Raw genomic sequence first — 23002 nt, 5'->3', positions numbered from 1 at the left:
TTTACAGCCATTTTAGTGCACCAAAGTTCAGGTCCCCATTGACTTTAATGGGGTTCGGGTTCGAGTTTGGGTCAAGTTCGGGTCCCGAACATGAACTTTGATGCGAAGTTCAGCCGAACCCGAACATCCACGGGTCCGCTCATCCCTAAATATTTGCATACAGTATATTAAAGAGTTTTCCAGCTATAGAAAAAAATATAAAGGCAGCTGTTTATAATTAGTGTTGAGCAAAGCAAAGCATTCAAAGTGGAATTCGGTTCAAAGTTTCAGAAAACTTTGATCCGCAATGAATCGGAATTTGCTCACACTTCGCGGTAACTAATCAGTTTGTCCAAAGATGGTGGCCGCATATGCTACAAAGTGAAAGTTAGAAGTCCGGGAACACGAGATCACCCATAATGCCATGCAGCCAGCTAATCAGCAGATAGCCATCCCCTGTGATGTCACAGCCCTATACAACCCTCATTCTTCATGGTCTCTGCAATTGTCCTGTGAGCTATGCATAGGGAGAGATGTGGCAAGCGCTCATGCGCTAGGGACAGTGCTGCTGCAAAGTGTTAATAGGACAATATTAGAGAGGCAGAGTGCAAGAAGAGTGCATGGAGACTTATTTTGCATTAGTTTTTACTACATTTAGTTATTCCAATAAGATGGAAGCCGTTATTATTCTGGTGCCAGCATTGGAACCAATACGATCCAGTATGCACTGTATGTCTTAATGATGACCATCCTCATCTTTTGCAGACTTTATTTCTTCAAAATCATCCTTCAAAGTCTCCATGTCCTAGAACAGTCAGCAAGATGCAGAGAGAGGAGTTGCTGGATGTTCTTGATGACATATTCTCATTGATATCAGATAATGTGGAAAAGGAGGAAAAGCATATGGGAAAAGAAGGGCTCCCATCTGTAGGGCAGGAGAGCGCTGGGGTTGGAGAAGTTGGTATGCCAGAGCTTATCAATATTCAGTGTTTACATCAATAAATGAAAGGCAGCTGCGGGCTAATTGGCCGCACGGTTCTTCGCCACAGCATGGCCACAACCTGCCCGCAGCATGTGTGGCTGTACTTTAAGGCAGAGTGGCCTGGGTATACCTGATTTATAGCGATTCGTGGCAAATTAATTTGAATTTCTTGGCTAACTTCGATGAAGTTGGCAAATCAAATTTTTCAAAACTTTGCTCATCTCTACTTATAACAATTACCAAAAACTATTGTATATGTCCAAAATTGTCCCTATGGTTGCAGTAAAGAAATGAATCCATTGTCCTCCACAAGATAAAAGAATAAAGGTCAGCCATTGCTCCACTTCATCCACAACGTTTCAACTTGCTTGAATTCCACCTTGCAAATGCTAGAGTGTCTGTACGAGCAGAATAGAGCAGTAAATGACTGTGGCATCAACAATGTCAACTCCCTGATATTTATCTTCAAGCAGATGCTCATGCTGATGCAACAAGGTACAGTGGAAGAATTACAGATTCTGCATCTTGCTACTTGCTAGTCAACATATAGCTGTTGGGGACCCAGACAGAGAAACTTCCATGGAGGAGGAAGTGATGGATAAGGAGCTGGAGGAGAAGAAGTCACTTGTGCAGGAGGAAGAGGCCGCTGCTGCTGCTGATGAGGATGACACTGGCCATGAGGACCAAACATATCAGTGGGGAGAGGAGCCAGAAAGAATTGCGCCTTCGGGCACACTGGCAAGAATGGCAACCTTTACGCTTGCTTACATAATGACAGGCATAACCTTACCTTCAAGGAAGCTAATGATTACTGGATAGCTATGCTTTTAGACTATCGCTATCAAAGCAAGATAGGGGAATGTTTTCCTGTTGCTGAAAGGGAAGCCAAATTACGCAGCTTGCCATCTGCAGATGCCTTCCACCTGAGTGTATGATCAGGAGATCCCTCTCTGTCCCCCCACAAAGTCAGCCACCTTCCACCATCTCTGCATGATGGTACGCAGGCAGATAGCGGCAGAGGTATGATGAAGCACCATCATCTGTTCATCAACCTCAGCGGGAGATGTGTGAAAATCCCTATGGATCCATGCCTCATTCATTTTGACAAAAGTGATGCTTTGGACACTGGCGGAGGACAACTTTGTCCATTTTGGTGTCACAATACCATCTGTCGCACTAAAAACCCTCTCTAAGATGACACCGGAGGCTGGGCATGACAGTACAGAGACAGCATACAGGGCCAGTTCCAACCACTGTTCCAATCTGTCTGTACAGAAGTCCATGGGGTCAAGAAACATGGTATGCACCAGAGAAAGGCTAGAGTCCAGGTAGGACTAAATCTAAGTGTTCAGGTGGTACGTCTCAGTTTTTTTTTATTTGCGTGAGCCTGGTGCAACACATGGAAAAATGTCTTTACTATGTTGATGATACTGAACTAGCTGCTGCTGCTAAATTTGTGATTCTTTAGTTTTTGTTTTGTTTTGATGCTTAAAAATATACAATTATTGATTAAATCAACTTACACTCTATGTATCTTCTGCTACCTACATTCTCAACTTTTTCCTTTTGAAAAAAAAATCACTTTGCTCTTGCCCTTTGTTTTTTTACAACCTACCTAATTCTCTGCCACATTTCCTCTCTCATCTGAATTCCTAGTGTTCTGTTGTCAACTTACCACTATATTCTCTCAGTTTTCTGATCTGTTCATAAGATTATAAGAAAGCCTTTTCTTAAGAATGTTAACTTCAAACACAACACGTTTCTATAGTATTCTCTTAGTTCTAGCTCAGTCATCGTAGAGTGAAGTCTGGCAAAGCATTTTAATGAAGTACATATTACAAATGTATATGCCACCATCTTCTGTAATAGAAATGAAATGTGTAATAAACTCAGTTTACGTTTGAGTAATAAATACTAAAGCGTATGACCCACGTAAACCTATAAAATCAATATGGTACATCTGGAGCCTGTATGAAGTTCTAATGAAAAATATCTCTTGTAAAATATCTTCATATCTTCAACAAAGTAAATCATGTTGTAAAATGCTGCTTTGCAAAAACACCCTTACCTTTCCTCTCTTAGAAATTTCGCAAGGACTCTTTGTCAGAAAACTAAAACCAAAATGCATTATCGTGGCATGCTAACAAAACCCTTGACAAATTGGAATACAAATCACAACCGCTGGGTGGCCACATATAGAAACATACAGAATAAACAACTCCTGACAAGAGTATCTCAAAATCATGGGAATTTTTGAATCTTTTTCAAAGCTGGTCATCTCAGGATATGTTGAGCCAAGAGGAAAGGTACAGGCACAGCTATATAAAGAAAGCCTGCTTCTGATATTTTAAATAATGTTAGTTCTGAAAATGTACATAAATGGCTTTTATTTAGTAAGTCATAGATCTAAAACAGGGGTCAGAAACCTCTGGCACTCAAGCCTGTTTGAAATTACAACTTGCAGCTTGCAAACTTGCTAGGCTGTTCTTGGAACTCCCATCAAAGTGAATGGAACATGCTAGGAGTTGAAGTTTCATAACATCTGGAGTGCCAGAGGTTGCTGATCACTGTTCTACATGATAATGGGAAGCTAAAAGCCCAGTAAACCTCATTAAGGATGTGATAACTTAAAACTAGTTCCCTTACAGATGATTATGATTAACATCAACAATAATATATGTCCACTGATAATAAAATCACATAACATAATAAAAACATCTCACAGGAAAGAAGACCGTCTTGATGCCCTGGAAGAAACAGTAATGAAACTCGTGTCGGGCGTCTTGAAGAAGCTATATATCTGGAACTGCAACTGTCAATTGAGCGATGAACAGTGATATGGTCTCAAGCGAACTGAGGTTTATGATACGCCTGCAAGTGAGCCTTTTTCAATCCATCTTTTGTGACTGTTTTACGCCTATGTAGAGCAGCGTGCTCCAGCACTCTTATTGTTTGATTGTGGAAGATCGACCTAATTCTACTGGGGTTGATGCGCTCAGTGTGAACTGCACAGTTAGCTTTTCTGTATTCTAAATTTGAGATATATTTCTCCCTTTGACTCTAGGATCTGTATAAATATGTATGTAGTGAGCTCACTTCTATTACAGCCGCACGCAGCAACCACGTCTGCGTTCTACGAGTATGTAAACGGAGCATGAAATTAGGTGTTATGCATCTCAAAATTTGGAGCTGTAACCTCTCTAAAAATATATTGCAAAATTAAATGGCATCATATATTTTGAAATCTTTTGGAAGTAAATAACAGAGTGCCATACTGGCATATGGATTAGGCAGGCACTTTGCTGGCACTGTTTATTAGGGAACTCTGTTGGCACTGTTAATGGAGGCAATTTGGCTTTATGGGCGCATAATCTGTATTTATGAAATCTATATATAAAAAAATCAAGATGTGACATGGTGTGTAATGTGCGCTGTGTCTCACGTCCCTGAGATTGATTCTTAAAAGCAGGCGAGTTTGAGTCCAACTAAAAGGAAACATAACTTACCTAAGTAGTTGTTGCTTTTTGTGATTTCGGTAACATTGATTTTTGTGGCCCCCTCTGGAATTTCCACAATTTTATGATAGCCAATTTTAGTTAGTACATGCTTGAAGACGCCTGATACAACCTTGCAAGCTGTGTTATCTCCTCCGCAGACTCCACACTTATCAACTACTTTGTCTGGTCCCAAAAAGTCATCACAGCCAATATTCTGCAAAAACAAAAAAATTAAACAAATGTCAGACAAAAAGAACCTTACAGTAACTTTTGATCATGTGACATACTAATCGTTTAGACTTCATGCTGCCCAGGATCGCTTCATTCACTTAGAAATTGTTTCCAAGTATTATGAACACACCAGCGCCAGGAATTTCTGTGCATCCGGCTTGACTCATGCTTTTTGGAAATCAGGTTTGAGAATTGTGAACTCCACTGAAAACTACATATAACACTTTATTGTGAAGATATTTTTCCAATACAGTTATTTCCTGATATATTATTATTATTGGGATTGCTACCTTCAGCTCCAAGTGCTCAATCTACTACAAGGCTGTCAAAGTGGGAATCAAATTTCCCATTGATTCCTTGCTACTTATAAGCAGACCTCGAGCCGTTCATATTATAATATTCTTGCCCCTGCAGTACAAAGGGACTATTCTGGGACAAAAGAGTTTAGGCAGAAGCTTAGGGATGAGGAAGCCCAGTGATAGATCTCTGCCTGTTAGTGCAGTGGATTAAACTAGCCACACACATTACATAATCTAATGTGTATAGGGTCAACTTGGCTGCTATTGGATTTTAGCATGCTGATCCTCTGTTACCCTGGGAGATGAATTGTGCCATGTCCATGTGCCAATAGACATGTACTCTCAGCTAATCTGAGCATGCATGTTAATGCGAAACTCAACAAACAGCAGAGTATATGTAGATGGGAAGATTTACATTCTGCCTTCCAGAAAAACTTTAGACAATCAGAACGCAAAGCCGGCAATGAATTTCATGTCGCTCCCAGCCAAGGGGACAGGGCAGTCTCAATCTGTTCCTGTCCCAAAAATGAAATTGTATTACATCTATACTTTACAAACTTATTTTTTAACATTATTCAAGGCTACCCTTTTCTCCAGGAACGTTTAAGTGACATGATAACTTGCCATAGGTTAATTTTATAAATGGGACAGCAATCAACTGGGCTCAGTGTTGGTTTCTCAATTCGCAAGCAGAAATCACTACACATCTACACAGAGAGACTCCAAACTGACTTTAGAGAATAATGTGATACCCTCTTTAATTAATTTAGCATTAGTGGTGTATGCTGAACCACAGACTAGTAGTTCCTTTGCATTCACAATGACATAATTGGTAAGAACAGAAAATGATTGAGATTAGACGCTTGAGACTGGCATCTTCACCAGCTGGCATCCTGTGAGTCAATGTACCTATTGTTCCATATAACACGAGTGATTCTTCTCTTAAGAATCACCCAGGTATTTGTTAAAGTAAATGAACCTAATTACTTGTGAAAAAGGATACACTTTGGGTTCAAAGAATACATAGCTTAAGGATTTCTTAACTTTTTGTTTATGTTCGCTTCATGCAAGGACACTCACAAAATATTTGATATCAGGTCCCCTAACGCATGACAAACCGTTCAGATAATTATCGCCATATCATTAATTTATTATAACAAAATACACACACTTTATGTAAGGACCACCAAATATTCACAATACCCCTCTTAACATCACTATATCCACCTCTGAGCCATACAACCTTACATACAAAACATATGTACCAGGGAAAGTTCTTGGAGCTTCTAACTAATAGTCACAATCAGTTAGTATCAACAATAAACCCCCAGCTTTTAGCTCCAGCTCACAGGGACCAAATATATTTGGGTAATTATAGGGTAAACATAGGCATAAAGAATGGACCAAGACAAATGACTCTCGTGCTAACTGCCCTGACAATGCACCACACTGCACACCTCGTACATTCCAGTACATTTCAGAAGCTAGCTCATGCCCATACTGAATGGCACTTCCTTGCCCCCACAATATTCTCTTTCTCTGTTATCTCCCCTCTTCTGCATTGCCTGCATCAAATACCCTGGCTGTGACCCCCAGGTGCCCCCTTATCAATGTTTCTGCCCTAACGCCTACAGTTCGTCCAAGATTATTGGTCCTATACCGTGCAACAAAAATGCAGTTAGGTGTATGTGTAGCCTGAAAATTCAACATCATGTTTCCTTTCAGCTCACAGACATGAGGACAGATTTATTAAGACTTTTGTCTTACTACTGGGGCACAGAAAGGGCATAGCTACTGTGAGGAGTGCACAATGAGGGCATAGCTACTGTGAGGAGTGCACAATGAGGGCATAACTACTGTGAGGGGGGTGCAATGAGGGCATAACTACAGTGAAGAGGGTGAAATAAAGGGATAAGTACTTTGAGGGGGGCACAATGTGGGCATAACTACTGTGAAGGGGCAATGAGGGCATAAATCCTGTGAGGGGGCACAGTGTGGGCATAATTACCATGAGGGGGCACAACATGGGCATAACTACTGTGAGGGAGGCACAATGTGGGCATAACTACTGTGAGGGAGACACAATGTGGGCATAACTACCGTCAAGGGGCACAATGTGGGCATAACTACTGTGAGGGAGGCACAATGTGGGCATAACTACTGTGAGGGAGACACAATGTGGGCATAACTACCGTAAAGGGGCACAATGTGGGTATAACTACTGTGAGGGAGGCACAATGTTTTAAAGTATGGGGTGGGGGGCCCAAAAAAGGACCCGTCCCTGGTGCCTAACACCTTAGGCACGCCACTGCTGCTCTATTCCATATATAGCCATCAAGTAAAAAAGGTATACTGTGGGGAATACCTTTATTTAGCATGGTGAGCAGACACTGCAGGGGCAATGGAAAAGCAACATATTTCACAGCATAGACAGTGCATTCACAGACACTGGTGTTCAAACATGTGTTCATCCTCACAGCAGTTCCTGTCCATTTTTTTTTCCTGATTGGTCAACTTCATCAAGAGGGGCTAAGCTTTCATACAAATAGCAAAAATAAGTCTTTTTGTTGGGTTGATAAACTTCTATGAGGTCATTATATAGGGCAAAATATTGATTATAGCCTAGAATAAAATCTGTATAAGGCAGAATTCAATTATTTCCATCAATTAGGCCTAGTTCACACGAACGTTTTTTTTGCGGGTGTACGGGCCATTTTTTTGTGTTCCGTATACAGTCCGTATACGGAACCATTCATTTCAATGGTTCCGCAAAAAAAACGGAACACATACGGAAATGCATCCGTATGTCTTCCATATCCGTTCCGTTTTTTCTGAACCATCTATTGAAAATGTTATGCCCAGCCCAATTTTTTCTATGTAATTACTGTATACTGTACATGGCATACGGAAAAACGGAATGGAAAAACGGAACAGAAACGGAAACACAACGGAACTCAAAAACGGAACAACGGATCCGTGAAAAACGGACCGCAAAAAACTATAAAAGCCATACGTTCGTGTGAACTAGGCCTTATTGTGAGCCAAAACTAGGTTTGGGTCAAAAACACAGAACAGGTGCAGATATTTCCATTATACCTTATATCTGAGCTTCACTTCTGGTTTGGCTCACAATAATTGATCAACTGAAGTGTGAACTTGGCCTAAGCACCAAAAGGCTTGAGTCTTCTGTGGTATCGGTATAATAATGCACATCATTTTACTGCAGTTATGTACAAGGTTCAGGTGGTATAAAGCCTTAAAGGGGTTGTGCCTGCAAACATAATGATAACCTATCCTCAACTCTGCAACCCCCGAAGATCAGCTGTTTGATGGGGTAGCAGCACTTGTGCAAGTGCTGCTTCTACTTCTAAATTACCAGTGCACCTGTCTTATTTGCAGCGGTTGCGCAGTGTAATTACAACTGCTCATCTCAATTGCTTGAATTGGACGAGCAGTTGTAATTACACTGAGCAGCCAGTGAGATGAAGCAAAGGTAATTTTTAAGAGGAAGCTGCACTCACACGAGCATCACTACTACTTCAAATACCTGATCGGCAGAGGTAGAAAGAGTCTGATTTCTATCTATATGATATTGATGGTCTATCCTGAGGATAGGTAATCAATATCTTTGCACTGCACAACCCATTTAATATGGCAGCCATAGCAGTCTATGGAACCTCTGTATGCCTCCTATCTCATAGTGAATGTGACATGCTCCACAAGATACAAACTTATCTTCCCTTGTAGAGGAGAATATCTACATGTTACACTTACATTTTGAAGCACCATATAGCATAGGGAGCATGGTATGAAGCAGCAGGGCATCCATATGCTGTGGCATAGGCTTTGTGTTAACAGTGCTTTCATAGCAAAGTATACAAATACCCCTGCACCCCCAATGTAATTTGTTATAGGTTTTCAAGTGTGAGCAATCCTGATCAAAAATAAAGTATAGCAAACAGTCAGAGCAGTCATTTTATTCTTTCTAAGGATTTCTGCCAACATTTACTAATCTGTCTTTTAATTTACTCTAGTTTGTTTTCATAAACTTATTGCATCCTATAGATCTCAAACAGTCGCAAACGGCTAGAAAAACTGGAGAACTTAAAAGTCTAAAACAGCTGATGGAGGTCGCTCAAGGATAAAATAAGCTACAGTGAGACAAAAAGCCAGGAAGACCTGTAAAGATCTATATATTTCATCAAAGAGTGACACAAAGAAGAACAATGCCTCGAAAATAATACATCACATGTGTTCCACGTCAACATAAACTTTAATAATTAAATGTTGTCATGCAAAATGTCTCAAAGCAATACCGATAAGGAATGTGTAGGGAGAGGAATCACACAGATCTCAATTTTACATACCATAGTGAGTAATGGCTGCCAAACTTAGACTGAACTTCTTATAACATCTGCTTCCATTTTTGGTGATAGGAATCCACTATTCTATATATAGTCAATTAATATTCAATAAATATGGGTCATAAGCTTTATGCCAAGAACTCTAAAAAAAAAGTAATTCTCAAATGGGGAGAACAATGTTAGAGTTTAAGCTAAAAAAAAGAAACAGCAAAAAAATTGCTTGATGGATTGAATACAGGTGGACACTGCACTGACCTAATATAATTTGTTCTAGCATCACGGAGACAACGTGATTGGTGTGAAAACATATTGCTCCCTAGTCGGACATTTTACATATTTGGACTTTCAACCTCAAATGTTTAAAAAAAAAATCCAACCCTCTTAGCTAGCAACATATACAGGTGAAACTCGAAAAATTTGAATATCGTGCAAAAGTCCATTTATTTCAGTAATGCAAATTAAAAGAAATTGCATTAATGCAGCTTAAAATTTGAATTTTGTGAAAAGATTCAATATTCTAGGCTCAAAGTGTCACACTCTAGTCAGCTAATTCATCCATACCCCCTGAGCAAAGGGGACCTGAGATTGTGACTTTGGGGTTTCATAAGCTATAAGCCATAATAATCCAAATTGAAACAAATAAAGGCTTGAAATATCTCGCTGTGCATGTAATGAGTCTATCTCATATATTAGTTTCACCTTTTAAGTTGCATTACTGAAATAAATGAACTTTGCACGATATTCTAATTTTTCGAGTTTCACCTATTTGTCCTCCTCAGAAAATATTCCCTCATAGGGATTTTATCTGGTAGTGAATTACCCAGGCAGCGATGGGATTTGCCTAATTACACATAATTGCAATACCTGTAGGATTACTTAAAAAAACATATCATTAAAAAAAGGGTAAATTACCTTTCTTTACTCACACAAATAAAATTTGATTATAGCTAAAATAAAAGTAGAAAAATTGAGCCAATATTTCATAAAAGTTTTAAGACTTCTGAATATATAGATCACATCCCAAACCTAGTGAACCATAATGGACACAATTGTCTCCATTCACCAATCACTTTCCGTGTTGAAATTAAAAAATATTTTGTGAATATCTCCTGCTGTGGGGCCCAGTCATTTCTAGTTATGCCACTGATCTGCAGGTCTGATAGGCGGAGGTATAACTCTATTCAATAAAATATATCAGTATAGTGCCATCACCTGTTTGTTACTTTCTTTATTTCTGCGTCCACTTCAGAAAAATCGCTGAGGTGGTTGCACATGCTCAGTTCCAACCTTCAACTGCCACCAGCCAGATCTACTGTTAGAAACTGTGACAGTAACAGGGAGAGAGCTACAACAGAAAGGACACTCTCCCTGAGCTGTGATAGAGAGAGAGCTGTAGCAGAAAGGACACACCTTCCAGAGAAACATCATGGCCCCCAGAGCTGACCGCTTGAAAAAAATCTAGCAGGCCAACTGGAGAAATGAATGGGAGATCTCTGGATTCATGTGAGGTGCAGGGCTGGTTCTAGCTTTGTCATGCACTATATGAGGTCTGATTTTTCATTTCCTACATTATAATGGGATAATCACGAAACAATGTTGCCAGCAGGAATTACCTGATTGTCACATGATAGAGATATTAGTCTTTAATTTTCACAACATATTTCTCTATCACACCTTAAAGGAAATCTGTCACGTGGATTATCGATCTGTGGGGGTCTGATGGCTGGGACAAAACGGAGTCCTATGTCTCTCCTGTGAATGCCACCCCATTTAAACTCCATTGGAATGTTGGAGATAGCCAAGTAACATGATCACAAAATGAAAACTGAACTGGGCTAAATGGTCAAAGCTGCAATTAGCATAGGGTTAAATTGCTATAAATCATTTCTCAACAAGTGTACTAGTATATTTGGGGTAACAAAGATGAATGTAAGCCTAACATGACAGGTAAACTGCAATATATGGTAGCAAAGTTTTCACATACAGGCATATCCAAATTACAGTGAAAGCTCTCCAAAGACCACTTTTTTTGGAAAAGACTACCCTTTATCAACATAGATATTTAATTCCCTTATATCATTTGGACTTTGGTCCTTCTTAAATACCATTTTTAATGCAATTGTGAGTGGCCATCTCAAGGAGGTTTCACTGTACAGCCTTTTGATATTCTCATAATGATTGATATAGTTATGATTATTTAAAAAATTATTCTAATTAATAGACTGTTTTCCTTTATAAAAACTCATTAGACCCCCTGCCATCAGTCCCCAACACCCTTCGTTCCCCCCTGTGTGATCAGCCCAAGTGCTTCAGTTCCCCCCAGTGCCATTAGCTCTCCCCCACCCCAGAGCCATAAGCTCTCCCCCTTGTGCCAGCAGCTCTCCCCCTTGTGAAATCATTTTCCCCTGACACTCAGAGTGCACAGCTTCATTGGTAGCTATGACGCTGTGCACTCCGGGTGCCCGGCCTTATTCGCACCAACTTACCTTTCCAGCAGGGGCGCCGCCGACACTCCATCATTCCGCGCTGCTCTGTGTCTGATGTCACACAGCGCGTCAGTTCACGGCGTGCATATGTTAGGAGGTCAGTGCAGCGCAGGACCGTGGATGTGCTATGGAGTGTCCGGAGGGCCCCTGCTGGAAAGGTGAGTATTGCGAGCCAGCGGGAGACCATGGAGCGGGAGTAATAGCAAGCGCTTCACTCCTGCTCTGTGGTCACGTGACACAAACGAATTTCCGATGCAAAAAATTTGCAACGAGGATTTTTTGTGTCGAATTACTCGAGCCCTACTTCTCGTAGCTGACAGGTTTTGTGGATTGCAAACCTTGTAGCAATAGAAAAGATATATCTTTCATAAACTCCTGAATGTGTTGAAGTCATTTGTGCAATCTGGAAATCTGATATACTCTGATAAATGTTTTGACAAACCAACGAGACCTGCCATGACCTAAACTATGAAACAGAACAGCTGGAAGGAACCTTTCATATTACTCTATTGAAGACTTGTCATGCTAGAATTAGAGGGCTTGAGCAGAAATAAAATGTATCCACCCTAAGTGACATGTGTCAGATGCAATTCAGAACTGGACCATAATGAGTAAATTGTATTATAAGTGTAAGGCCACACATTTAGGTTTCTTAATGCAGCTTTGGAAGACAAAACCGGGAATCACGAAAGGAGAGAAATTATGAAGAACAGAAAAAATGTCTTCTCTTATTTGAATTCACTCCTGGCTTTGGCTTTCAAATTTCAATCAGGAAACCTTAATGTGTAGGCGTACCCTAATGCACTACACTATTTAACATGAAGAATGGAATCTCTGAATGCTAATGAATATTTATTTGGTAGCCTAAGAAAGATGCATTTTTTGTGTGTCCGGAAATTGAACACTGCAGAAAATTTTCAAGGGACCTTTCTACAAGCAGAGACTTACCGAAGCTGAAAAATTACTTCAAAGGAGGTCATCAATATATGATCAGCTGTGGATTCAACTCTCTGCACCCCTGTCAATCTGCTGTTTAAAGAGGCTGCAGTACTCAGACAAGCGCTATGCCCTCTTCATTGTAAAGTGTACCTGTACTTTTAAGAAATTTTTGTCCTAGAGACATAATAACAGTTTCAGACCCCTCATGATCAATTACGAAGCACTCATACAAGCACTGTCTGTCCTCGCTGCTGAAGACAGACTTTAAAGCCATTTTCATGGCCCAATGTAGCAAGCAATTGCGAAGAAAGTGATTCCCTCCACAGCATGGGGTGGAGCGATCACTAATGTCATTGGTTGTCACCATACAGAATCATTGCTTGCTGACAGCAGAGTGTATTTAGACAGCATGATCTGCTTCCAGCAAATGATGATTTAAGTGACCACAGCAACGATCTACTACTAAACACTAAAGTCTAGCGTTCTTTCTTCTTGTTTTAGCAATCGGCAGGGGTTTCAGCACTCAGACCCCCACTATGACATATCAAATATTTTTTAAAAGTACAGGTACAAATTAACAAATCTCAGGAAACCTGGGTTTGTCAGAATTCTAATTTTAAAAAAATTTCAAGACGAATTCAGAATCGTTCACTCATCTCAATTTAGGACCATTGCTAGGTTTTGCTGTTCCAGGCTTTGCGCAGCACTATATTTTCATACATTCTTCTTCTGGAGATGGTGTCCCCCACAGCTACCCCCAGATCAGAATGTTTCTAACAGCCTCTGATCATGGTGACATCCTCAGAGTGACAAAGATTCCTTGACTTTTCCACACAAATTCAAGAAAATCAACTATTCTTTCAAAACTTTAGCCACCATGATTCAGTAGTAATAATTAAAAAAAGTCTATGATAACATATCAGCAAAAAATAAAGGATACCGTGGCACCTCCAATAAAGTGACATGCGCTTTATTCACAAATTAGGCTAAACGTTTCGGTTCACTCCATGGAACCTTTCTCAAGCATATCAAATATCTTACACATAATCTATTTCTCAGGCCATTTAGTAACAAAGCTATGCATACGCAACCTCGGATTATCCACATCTTACCATCATGGTATACTTGCTTTATGATCAAAATAATTGAAAAGGATAAAGGTCTGTTCTTAATATTTCTAACAAGTTTGGGTTTGTGTTTTCATGGGAATATTTCAGAGTCCCATAATATTTCATTTAAACGGCACCACTAGGAATTGTTGTAAAAGCCATTGGAGCTTTTTTTTTAACAAAAGTGTTACAAAATTTTCAAAATAATAGAATCACATCTGCGTCTCGTCTGTTGTCAGATTCCAGCTCATGTTTCTTCTGCACCTGGGATTACTAATTCTTCAGATGAAATCAAATTTGACTTTGTAGTCTCATCATTCCCTTTAGAAACATATTTTAGTCATTATACCTGGCAGGAACTTTTTAACAAAACCTTTGTTTGGGCTTCACACATCTATAAAAAAGATTACTCCCTCCTATTAGAGATCCCAGTTATTGTTAAATGTACACAACATGGAAGGAAAGGGTTAGCCACAGGTTACGGGGTCCGTGAAAGTAACATAAAATCAGTCATTTCCAAGACAACGTGATAAAAATAAAATGTTTCACACCTTGTACACCTAATGAAGACGTAAACTAAAAGGAAAACATGATTGCATTTAGGACCTGGAATTCTTAGGATGCCTTCACATGCAGCAGAATTAAAAAAAAATATGTTTCTTTCATCTGAATGGGGCTTGCGGAAATCCATGTGCTTGCAACCAAATCTCCCGCCTGTGGAGGCACATTTATCTGAAGTTTTGAACCCCTGCTATAAAGTGACGCTAGGATACATCATAACAAATCAATGACTGCAGTAATATGATAAAGAGAAAAGGTACCATATAAATGTTAAAGTCCATAGCAAAATAAATTACTACAATGATCACTTAACTTAGAACAGAGATTGACTATTCAATAAATATGAAAGTTCCAGAAAAAGTATCTAGATGGCATCATTAAAATTGAAGTATTAGAAAATATTGATTGAATACAGAGGGGCACTTATTCATGAAACTCATCTTTTGGGCAGAGTGAAGAGCGAATACAAGGACCATCTTTGTCTCTGTGAAGGACCTGTCCTATCTTGCTCAGGCCACCAATTTATAAGAATAGGTTGCTAGCACTGCAGGAAATTTTAACATTATTACCAGGTTTCCTCACAGATTGAAGCTGATACCTGGGTTCCCAACAGGGTGATACTGTGTGATTAATTTGTTTCAAGGGACCTTTCTACAAGCAAGGACTCGCCAAACAATCCACACCCCCACTAATCTGCTGTGTGAGAGGCCGCAATGTTCAGATAAGCACCATGGACTCTCCATTGCATATCAAGTATTCTTAGCCTCTCGATGTAACAACTTCTCTATTTTCACACCAAATGAGCCCTTCAAAATTCCCTAGCCTCAAATTTATCTTTCTCTAATCCAATAGTGATAGAATGGATCTACAGCTCTAGGGTTGAATCACATGTGGTAGACACAGAAAAATCCGCCACAAAATCTGCATGTCTTTACCGATTTAGATGTGGATTTGACAGACTTGCTGTGGATTTCACCCTTTGTAATGCACCTCTCCAATGTGTGGATTTTGCTGCACATTTGTCCACGGTGTAAAATTTTGCCACACATGAATCCATCGAAAGTATGCAAGGTCCAGAAGATGCACGGCGGTATATGGAGGCCAATACGGTAAATGACACATGATAGTTAGGGACTAGAGATGAGCAAATCGATTCATAAGAATTGATTTGTCTCATCAGAGTATACCTGTGACATCGTGTCCCCAATGCTGAGGACACTTTCCATACTGCTTGATAACAAGGCTGGACATATAGGCAGGCCCTGAAAATCTTTCACCTACGACACTGCTCCAAGCAGTGGCACAAACAGAGAAGCTTGTCTTCCATTACTGAAACAAAGACTGAAGCACATGAACAGCTGCTGCTCTGAAAAGGAAAGCAGAGCCTTTCTGCTTGTGTTGCTACTCGGAGATGTACGAGATTGTCAGGGCCGGCCGAGATGTCTATTCCGTCAATCAAGAAGCAGGGGTGTGTTCAACTTCTGGGCCATCCTTTTGCAAGTGCAAATCTCTGCTTGATGAGACGAATCAATTCTTACCAAACAATTTGCTCATCTCTATTGGGGACAAATTACAAATTTTTCATAGACTGTATAATATTCATTAGTAAAGGTTTTCAAGTACTTGTAGCACATCAACTTTTCAAAAAACTAACAACAATCAGTGGTTTAAAGATGTCCAGAGAACCTGAAGATCATTTTCATATGGACATCCCCACTGGTGGAGAGTTGTGTCACTGTTACCGTGAAACTGCTCCCGCGAAATCTATCTGTTAGTCAGCTGTGTTTATTTTTGCTATGAACCATAGCTTTGCCATTCATGTTGCCAAATTATCATTATGATGTTGCCTGAACTATGATGAGTTCTAGAAGGTACCAGCAAGTTTTGCAAGTACTGACCCATTCATCCTATGGCAATATTTTTGGGGGTAACTAAGCAATCTTGCGGCACCTAACACAAAGTACAATTATCAATTAGGATCAATGTTTACTGTCACATACAAAGGCAGCTGGGTGCAGTCTAAAACAAGCTCTTCTTGGTTAGTGGATATAAAATCTTCTATTTTAGTATACTGCTTGCACTCATTCAGAAAGCTGGCTGTGGGGATACGAATTTTTAATTCCTTTAAATTTATGGTATTGTTTCTCAAGCTTCTAAAAACAGCCAAGAAATGCATTAGAGTTTCACAACCGGAGAAAACTAAATAAACTAATGTTTTTTGTAACTATTTTTCTGAAATGAATTCTTTATAAAATAATTATATTTGGCTTTGGCATGTTTCCTGCAGAAATGCTGTGGCAGTGGCATTAATACATAAAGAATCTGAACATTATATTTTGGAACCATACCTAAAGTATGAATAAAATATCCCGGCATAAAGAAAGAGAGCAATCTACTTATCAACAGAATCTCTAAATTGTTTCATCTGCATATTCATGATCATACTGCAGGGATTTTCACAAATACAATATTAAATAAAGTAGCATATCATTAACATCATTTGAAACAAAACTCTTTTAAAGTCTGTCTGGAGTATTTTGTACAGGATTTAAAGGGGTTGTGCAATGTTACAAATATAGATGACTTATCTTCAGGATAGGTCATCAATATCAGATCAGTGGGGGTCCGGTTCTTAGATCTTTTTGAAGAAGTAGCAAGAAAGCACTGCTTCCGCTTCGTAATTACCTGCGCATTGTCTCCTTTGCAGCGGCAGTACAGTGTAATTACAACTGATCTTCCCATTTACTTGAATTTTCAAAGGTTGTGACTTCCGCTCACATGAATGGAACAACCTTATGAGGATGAATTAGTAATTTTAGATGCAAGGATGCGTTTGGAAAGTCGTATTGGCAGTCCAAGCTTAGTGTTGGGTTTTCTTTTTTTTAATATTAATCCAATTGGATACAGATTGCACAAATGTGTGGCAACTGGCATAACATACAAGATAAGACAATAGGGGAAGTAAATATACTTGTATACAGGTGAGTGACCAGAAGACCTACCTCCATAACTGTAAAACTATTGATAAGGATTGCAATTTCTAGGTACAATAGGAGGTGAAGCTGTGGAGTATATACTGTTGTACTCATACATTGTTGCCCAATAGGCTAAGCATATGTTCACATGTGTCGGATTTAGATGCAAATCCAAAACGTATTTTAGTACAAGAATCACAGCAGAAATCAATGGCTAAGCCCTTATTTATATGTCCTTGATGACACCCATGAGAAGATTGTCAGTGTTTCATTCGTGAATATGTCTGTGAGGGATCAGTGTTTGGTTTGTGTGTCTGCTTTTTGCTTTCCATGTGTCATCCGTATTCCACGCATTGAGAACAGCACACATACGTGAATCTCTGATGTCTGAATAAGGTCTTATCCTGAGATTTTATATCGCCTGCAGGCAATCACTGGCCACAACTGTGACCGGCTCTACTTAAGTTTCTAGTAAAAGCAGGGCGGCACTACCTTCTTGAATTCGCGGTGCACGTGTCCGTGGAATGGCGTCCAGACAAACGTTTCAAAGAAGGAGACCGGCACTTCGCATGTGAAGCGAAGTGCCGGTCTCCTTCTTTGAAACGGCTCTACTTAAGTCATGACAAATGTTCACATGATGCAAGGGGATCCCATCACTGACGCAGCCAGTGATTGCGTGATTGGCTTTAGGCGACGTAAACCCGGATGTTTTCAGTGAGCAAGCCCAGTGGAGCATCTCAGGCTGTGAGAAGAAGGAGCGGGAAGCCAACACCACAAAGCAGGTAAGTAAACTTCCCTTTACAAGTTCAGCCAAGTGGTGGGGGTTTTGCAAAAAACAATTCTTGCACAACCCCTTTAAGACAGAAGGATTGTTCATAAGTACACATGTTATTTAGATGGACATGCATTTGAAGTAAAGGGTGGATTTCCTGAAAATTTACAGTACTAATAAAACTCATCAAATATGCTAATCTAATTTAATGTTTCTCATTATCCCTGCCTATTCATTTTCATTTATGAAATGCGTCTTTAATTGGCTGCTTCTGTCAACCATCTTCAATCAGTGGAATAATCAAATACAGTGTGAGAGTTATTTAACTGAAGATACTCATAAAGAATACATTAAATGAAAAAATTACAGATCTATAAAAATACAATTAAGCACTCAGTTTCTCTAGAAATGCAATAGCTACTGATTTTGATTCCTACAATAACTATCATTCATTTGAAAATTAAAAAATAATCTGAGATCTTATCAGTAGCAAAGAATGCACAAGAAGTGCACAGAAGCAAATCTCAGCACGGACGGATCATCTGATTAGAAGAATGGAACGTAGTGATCCATTCTGTACTGCAAGTGAAATTGGATTCCACATCCCGTGAATAGGGCGGCAAACAGTGTCTACACCAACCATTAGAAGGTATTTGCATGATACTGAGCCACGAGCCAGATGTCCAGCTACAGGTGTTCACGCCACCACTCTCTAAGGCTATTATAGTGCATAGCAAGGCGTCAATGGAGGCTGGAAGAGAGATCTCGAGATTACTGGTCTGGAGACCACGTCGGCAACGCCATGAAGGTCTTCACAAGGTAAAATCACATCAGTCGTTCTCCCGGGTGATCTTCGCAAACTACAAGATTACTGGATGAACGACCATTTCATTTATTAATCGGGTGATTGGCGGCACATTTAGATGGGCAGATTGTTGGGAAGGGGTCATGTAAATCCACCTTAACAGCTTGGTGTTACATTGATTTGGTCATAGAACCAGTGGTATGGCCATTAGTCCAAAGTGTCCTAGGAGCTGTTTTTCAATAAAACAATGCCGAGCAGTATGTTGTACATGCTACTGTGTGCAGCCTGTGTGGCCTTAAAGTGCTTCCGTGGCCTGCAGCGTCTCCAGCTTTGTCTCAAGTACAGTAGTGGCCAAAAGTTTTGAGAATTACATAAATTTTGGAAATTGGAAAAGTTGCTGCTTAAGTTTTTATAATAGCAATTTGCATATACTCCAGAATGTTATGAAGAGTGATCAGATGAATTGCATAGTCCTTCTTTGCCATGAAAATTAACTTAATCCCAAAAAAAACCTTTCCACTGCATTTCATTGCTGTCATTAAAGGACCTGCTGAGATCATTTCAGTAATCGTCTTGTTAACTCAGGTGAGAATGTTGACGAGCACAAGGCTGGAGATCATTATGTCAGGCTGATTGGGTTAAAATGGCAGACTTGACATGTTAAAAGGAGGGTGATGCTTGAAATCATTGTTCTTCCATTGTTAACCATGGTGACCTGCAAAGAAACGCGTGCAGCCATCATTGCGTTGCATAAAAATGGCTTCACAGGCAAGGATATTGTGGCTACTAAGATTGCACCTCAATCAACAATTTATAGGCTCATCAAGAACTTCAAGGAAAGAGGTTCAATTCTTGTTAAAGGGATTCTGTCATCAGAAATGAGCCCTGTAAGCTAAACATATGGCGATGTCCCTTGTAAAACACTGAATCCTAAAGTGAGTTTATCAAATGCCCCTGTGGCTCTATATTCATAAAAAAGCGGTTTATATCACCTGTCAATCACTTGAAAATGTGTCCGAGGGGACGTCTCATGGTGAAAGGTGTCCGGCTGCAGCCATCTCGTTTAGGTGCCCAGCGCCGCCTTCTGAGCTGAAATCGCCGCTCTCCCTTTCATGCGATACGCCTACCTCACGTCATCACTGCCTCTCTTTGCTAAACTCTCACTTTGCTAAACGAGGCCATTGCCAGTAGTCTGCACGGGCGCATCAGGTTATACCTAGTGCGCACGCGCGGGATCTGGATGAAGCGAGCGGTGATTAGAGAGGCAGTGATGACGTGAGGTAGGCGGATCGCATGAAAGGGAGGGCGGCGATTTCAGCTCAGAAGGCGGCGCTGGGCACCTAAACGAGATGGCTGCAGCCGGGCACCTTTCACCATGAGACGTCCCCTTTCACACATTTTCAAGTGATTGACAGGTGATATAAACCTCTTTTTTATGAATATAGAGCCACAGGGGCATTTGATAAACTCACTTTAGGATTCAATGTTTAGCTTATAGGACTAATTTCTGATGACAGAATCCCTTTAAGAAGGCTTCAGGGCATCCAAGAAAGTCCAGCAAGCGCCAGGATCGTCTCCTAAAGAGGATTCAGCTGCGGGATCGGAGTGCCACCAGTGCAGAGCTTGCTCAGGAATGGCAGCAGGCAGGTGTGAGCGCATCTGCACGCACAGTGAGGCGAAGACTTTTGGAAGATGGCCTGGTGTCAAGAAGGGCAGCAAGAAGCCACTTCTCTAGAAAAAAAAACATCAGGGACAGATTGATCTTCTGCAGAAAGTATGGTGAATGGACTGCTGAGGACTAGGGCAAAGTCATATTCTCCGATGAAGCCTCTTTCCGATTGTTTGGGGCATCTGGAAAAAGGCTGGTCCGGAGAAGAAATGGTGAGCGCTACCATCAGTCCTGTGTCATGCCAACAGTAAAGCATCCTGACACCATTCATGTGTGGGGTTGCATCTCATCCAAGGGAGTGGGCTCACTGACAATTTTGCCCAAAAACACAGCCATGAATAAAGAATGGTACCAAAACACCCTCCAACAGCAACTTCTTCCAACAATCCAACAACAGTTTGGTGAAGAACAATGCATTTTCCAGCACGATGGAGCACCGTGCCATAAGGCAAAAGTGATAACTAAGTGGCTCGGGGACCAAAACGTTGACATTTTGGGTCCATGGCCTGGAAACTCCCCAGATCTTAATCCCATTGAGAACTTGTGGTCAATCCTCAACAGGCGGGTGGACAAGCAAAAACCCACTAATTCTGACAAACTCCAAGAAGTGATTATGAAAGAATGGGTTGCTATCAGTCAGGAATTGGCCCAGAAGTTGATTGAGAGCATGCCTAGTCGAAATGCAGAGGTCCTGAAAAAGAAGGGCCAACACTGCAAATACTGACTCTTTGCATAAATGTCATGTAATTGTCGATAAAAGCCTTTGAAACGTATGAAGTGCGTGTAATTATATTTCACTACATCACAGAAACAACTGAAACAAAGATCTAAAAGCAGTTTAGCAGCAAACTTTGTGAAAACTAATATTTGTGTCATTCTCAAAACTTTTGGCCACGACTGTACATCCAAGCCTTGTCTTAAGCACATTTGGGACATCATTGGTCAGTAAGTGCAAAGGGAGTTGCCAGCAGTGGATCTTAATTATTTGCGCGCCCAAGGGCATTCAGCGTGGCAGAATGTTCCTCGAACAAACATTAATAACATCACTGATAGGATGCCAAGGCATGTAAGTACATAGATTTCATACTCGATACTAAATAAATCAAGATTTTTTAAATATTTAGTTTCCATTTTTATTATTTGCATATCCTTAAAATGTCTATCGATCCTGGGATTTCTATAATGCCACGACTTTTCCATCTTGCAATTTCAGTGTTGAGGAGTGTATTTCCTAATGTATACCTCCAATGGATAGGCATATAGTGAAAAATATATGATTACATTATTTAAAAAATCCCATACAGTATATGTATATACAACAGGAAAAAAGATAAAATGAAGTACAATGGCCTAACGCAGGGTAAAAGGAAAATACTCGCCTCTATTTAGTAAACAGGGATCTATGGATATGTTTGAAGTACAGTATATGCTGGAGCTTTCCTGTTGCACACGACAAATGGACACAGTTTGAAATACCCTTTTGATCCATGAAATACAAGGGCATTGCTCATCAACATCAGATAACTCACAATGGTTAAGTACACGTGACCAAAGAACTGGACAAAATCTGTACTTTGTTTCTCTTGTGTCAGTCATTCATTCCAAGATACAGTATAACAGAACATGTTATTAAAATGATTAGATAGAGAGTTTCAGATAAGCCTGTCTAAACCATTTTATTAAATATTTTTGTACAGGTCAATGGAAAGAGATGACTCATAAATTGTTGTGTAGAGAAAGTTATATTTGATAATTTTATACTCGTCCTGCTCTCCTCTTCTTCCCTGCGGGCCCGGCCACCAGGGTAACTCTGCTTTTCTTCTCTCAGGCTGAGGTCTTCTAGGTCGTGCTCCCTGCACCTGAAGGGCATGGGCACAAGCTACCTCCCTTTCATAAAGCACTAGTGCATTCCAATATTCACCAATGGCTGGCAATTTGTGGAAATTTAATGCACCTTCCCCAGTAGGAAGGTCCCTGAGAAATAATTTCTTCCATTAGCTTGCTAAGCTTGCTTTTGTCTGTTTGTGTGTACCAAACTGTGCGTGTTTATCCATATTGACCCTCCATTGCCTGACCTGACCTGTGGCTGTTACCTGTACTGAGCCTACTCTGCCTTCCCTAATATAGGACTGTTTTCCGCATTGCACATACTCAACCAGCCCTGACCTCAGCCTGTTACTGAACACAAATTTGTCTGATCCCCAGATTCTACACACTGGTGTCTCTGACCTCCGTGGGTCAGGTGTTAACCACACAGGGTTTACTCCAACAGGTAGTGGCCTGGAGGCTCCCTTGCAGCAAAGTCCAGATACCTGTATAGGGTTGAAAGGGTGA

The 23002-nt window shown here is 40.3% G+C and overlaps 1 protein-coding gene across 1 annotated transcript in view; it reads right to left on the bottom strand.

Annotated features, from left to right (window-relative positions):
- The window catches only part of THSD4 (thrombospondin type 1 domain containing 4), a 750309-nt gene that overhangs the window by 94081 nt on the left and 633226 nt on the right, over positions 1-23002 (bottom strand). The window contains 1 exon segment of the mRNA XM_040413864.1: positions 4468-4672. Within this exon segment, the coding sequence (XP_040269798.1) occupies positions 4468-4672 (205 nt within the window).

Source organism: Bufo bufo, chromosome 1, assembly GCF_905171765.1.
Source record: "Bufo bufo chromosome 1, aBufBuf1.1, whole genome shotgun sequence".
In the NCBI taxonomy this organism is placed as follows: domain Eukaryota; kingdom Metazoa; phylum Chordata; class Amphibia; order Anura; family Bufonidae; genus Bufo; species Bufo bufo.
Note: the sequence above shows the minus strand (reverse complement) of the source record. Positions and strands in the feature narration are given on the sequence as shown.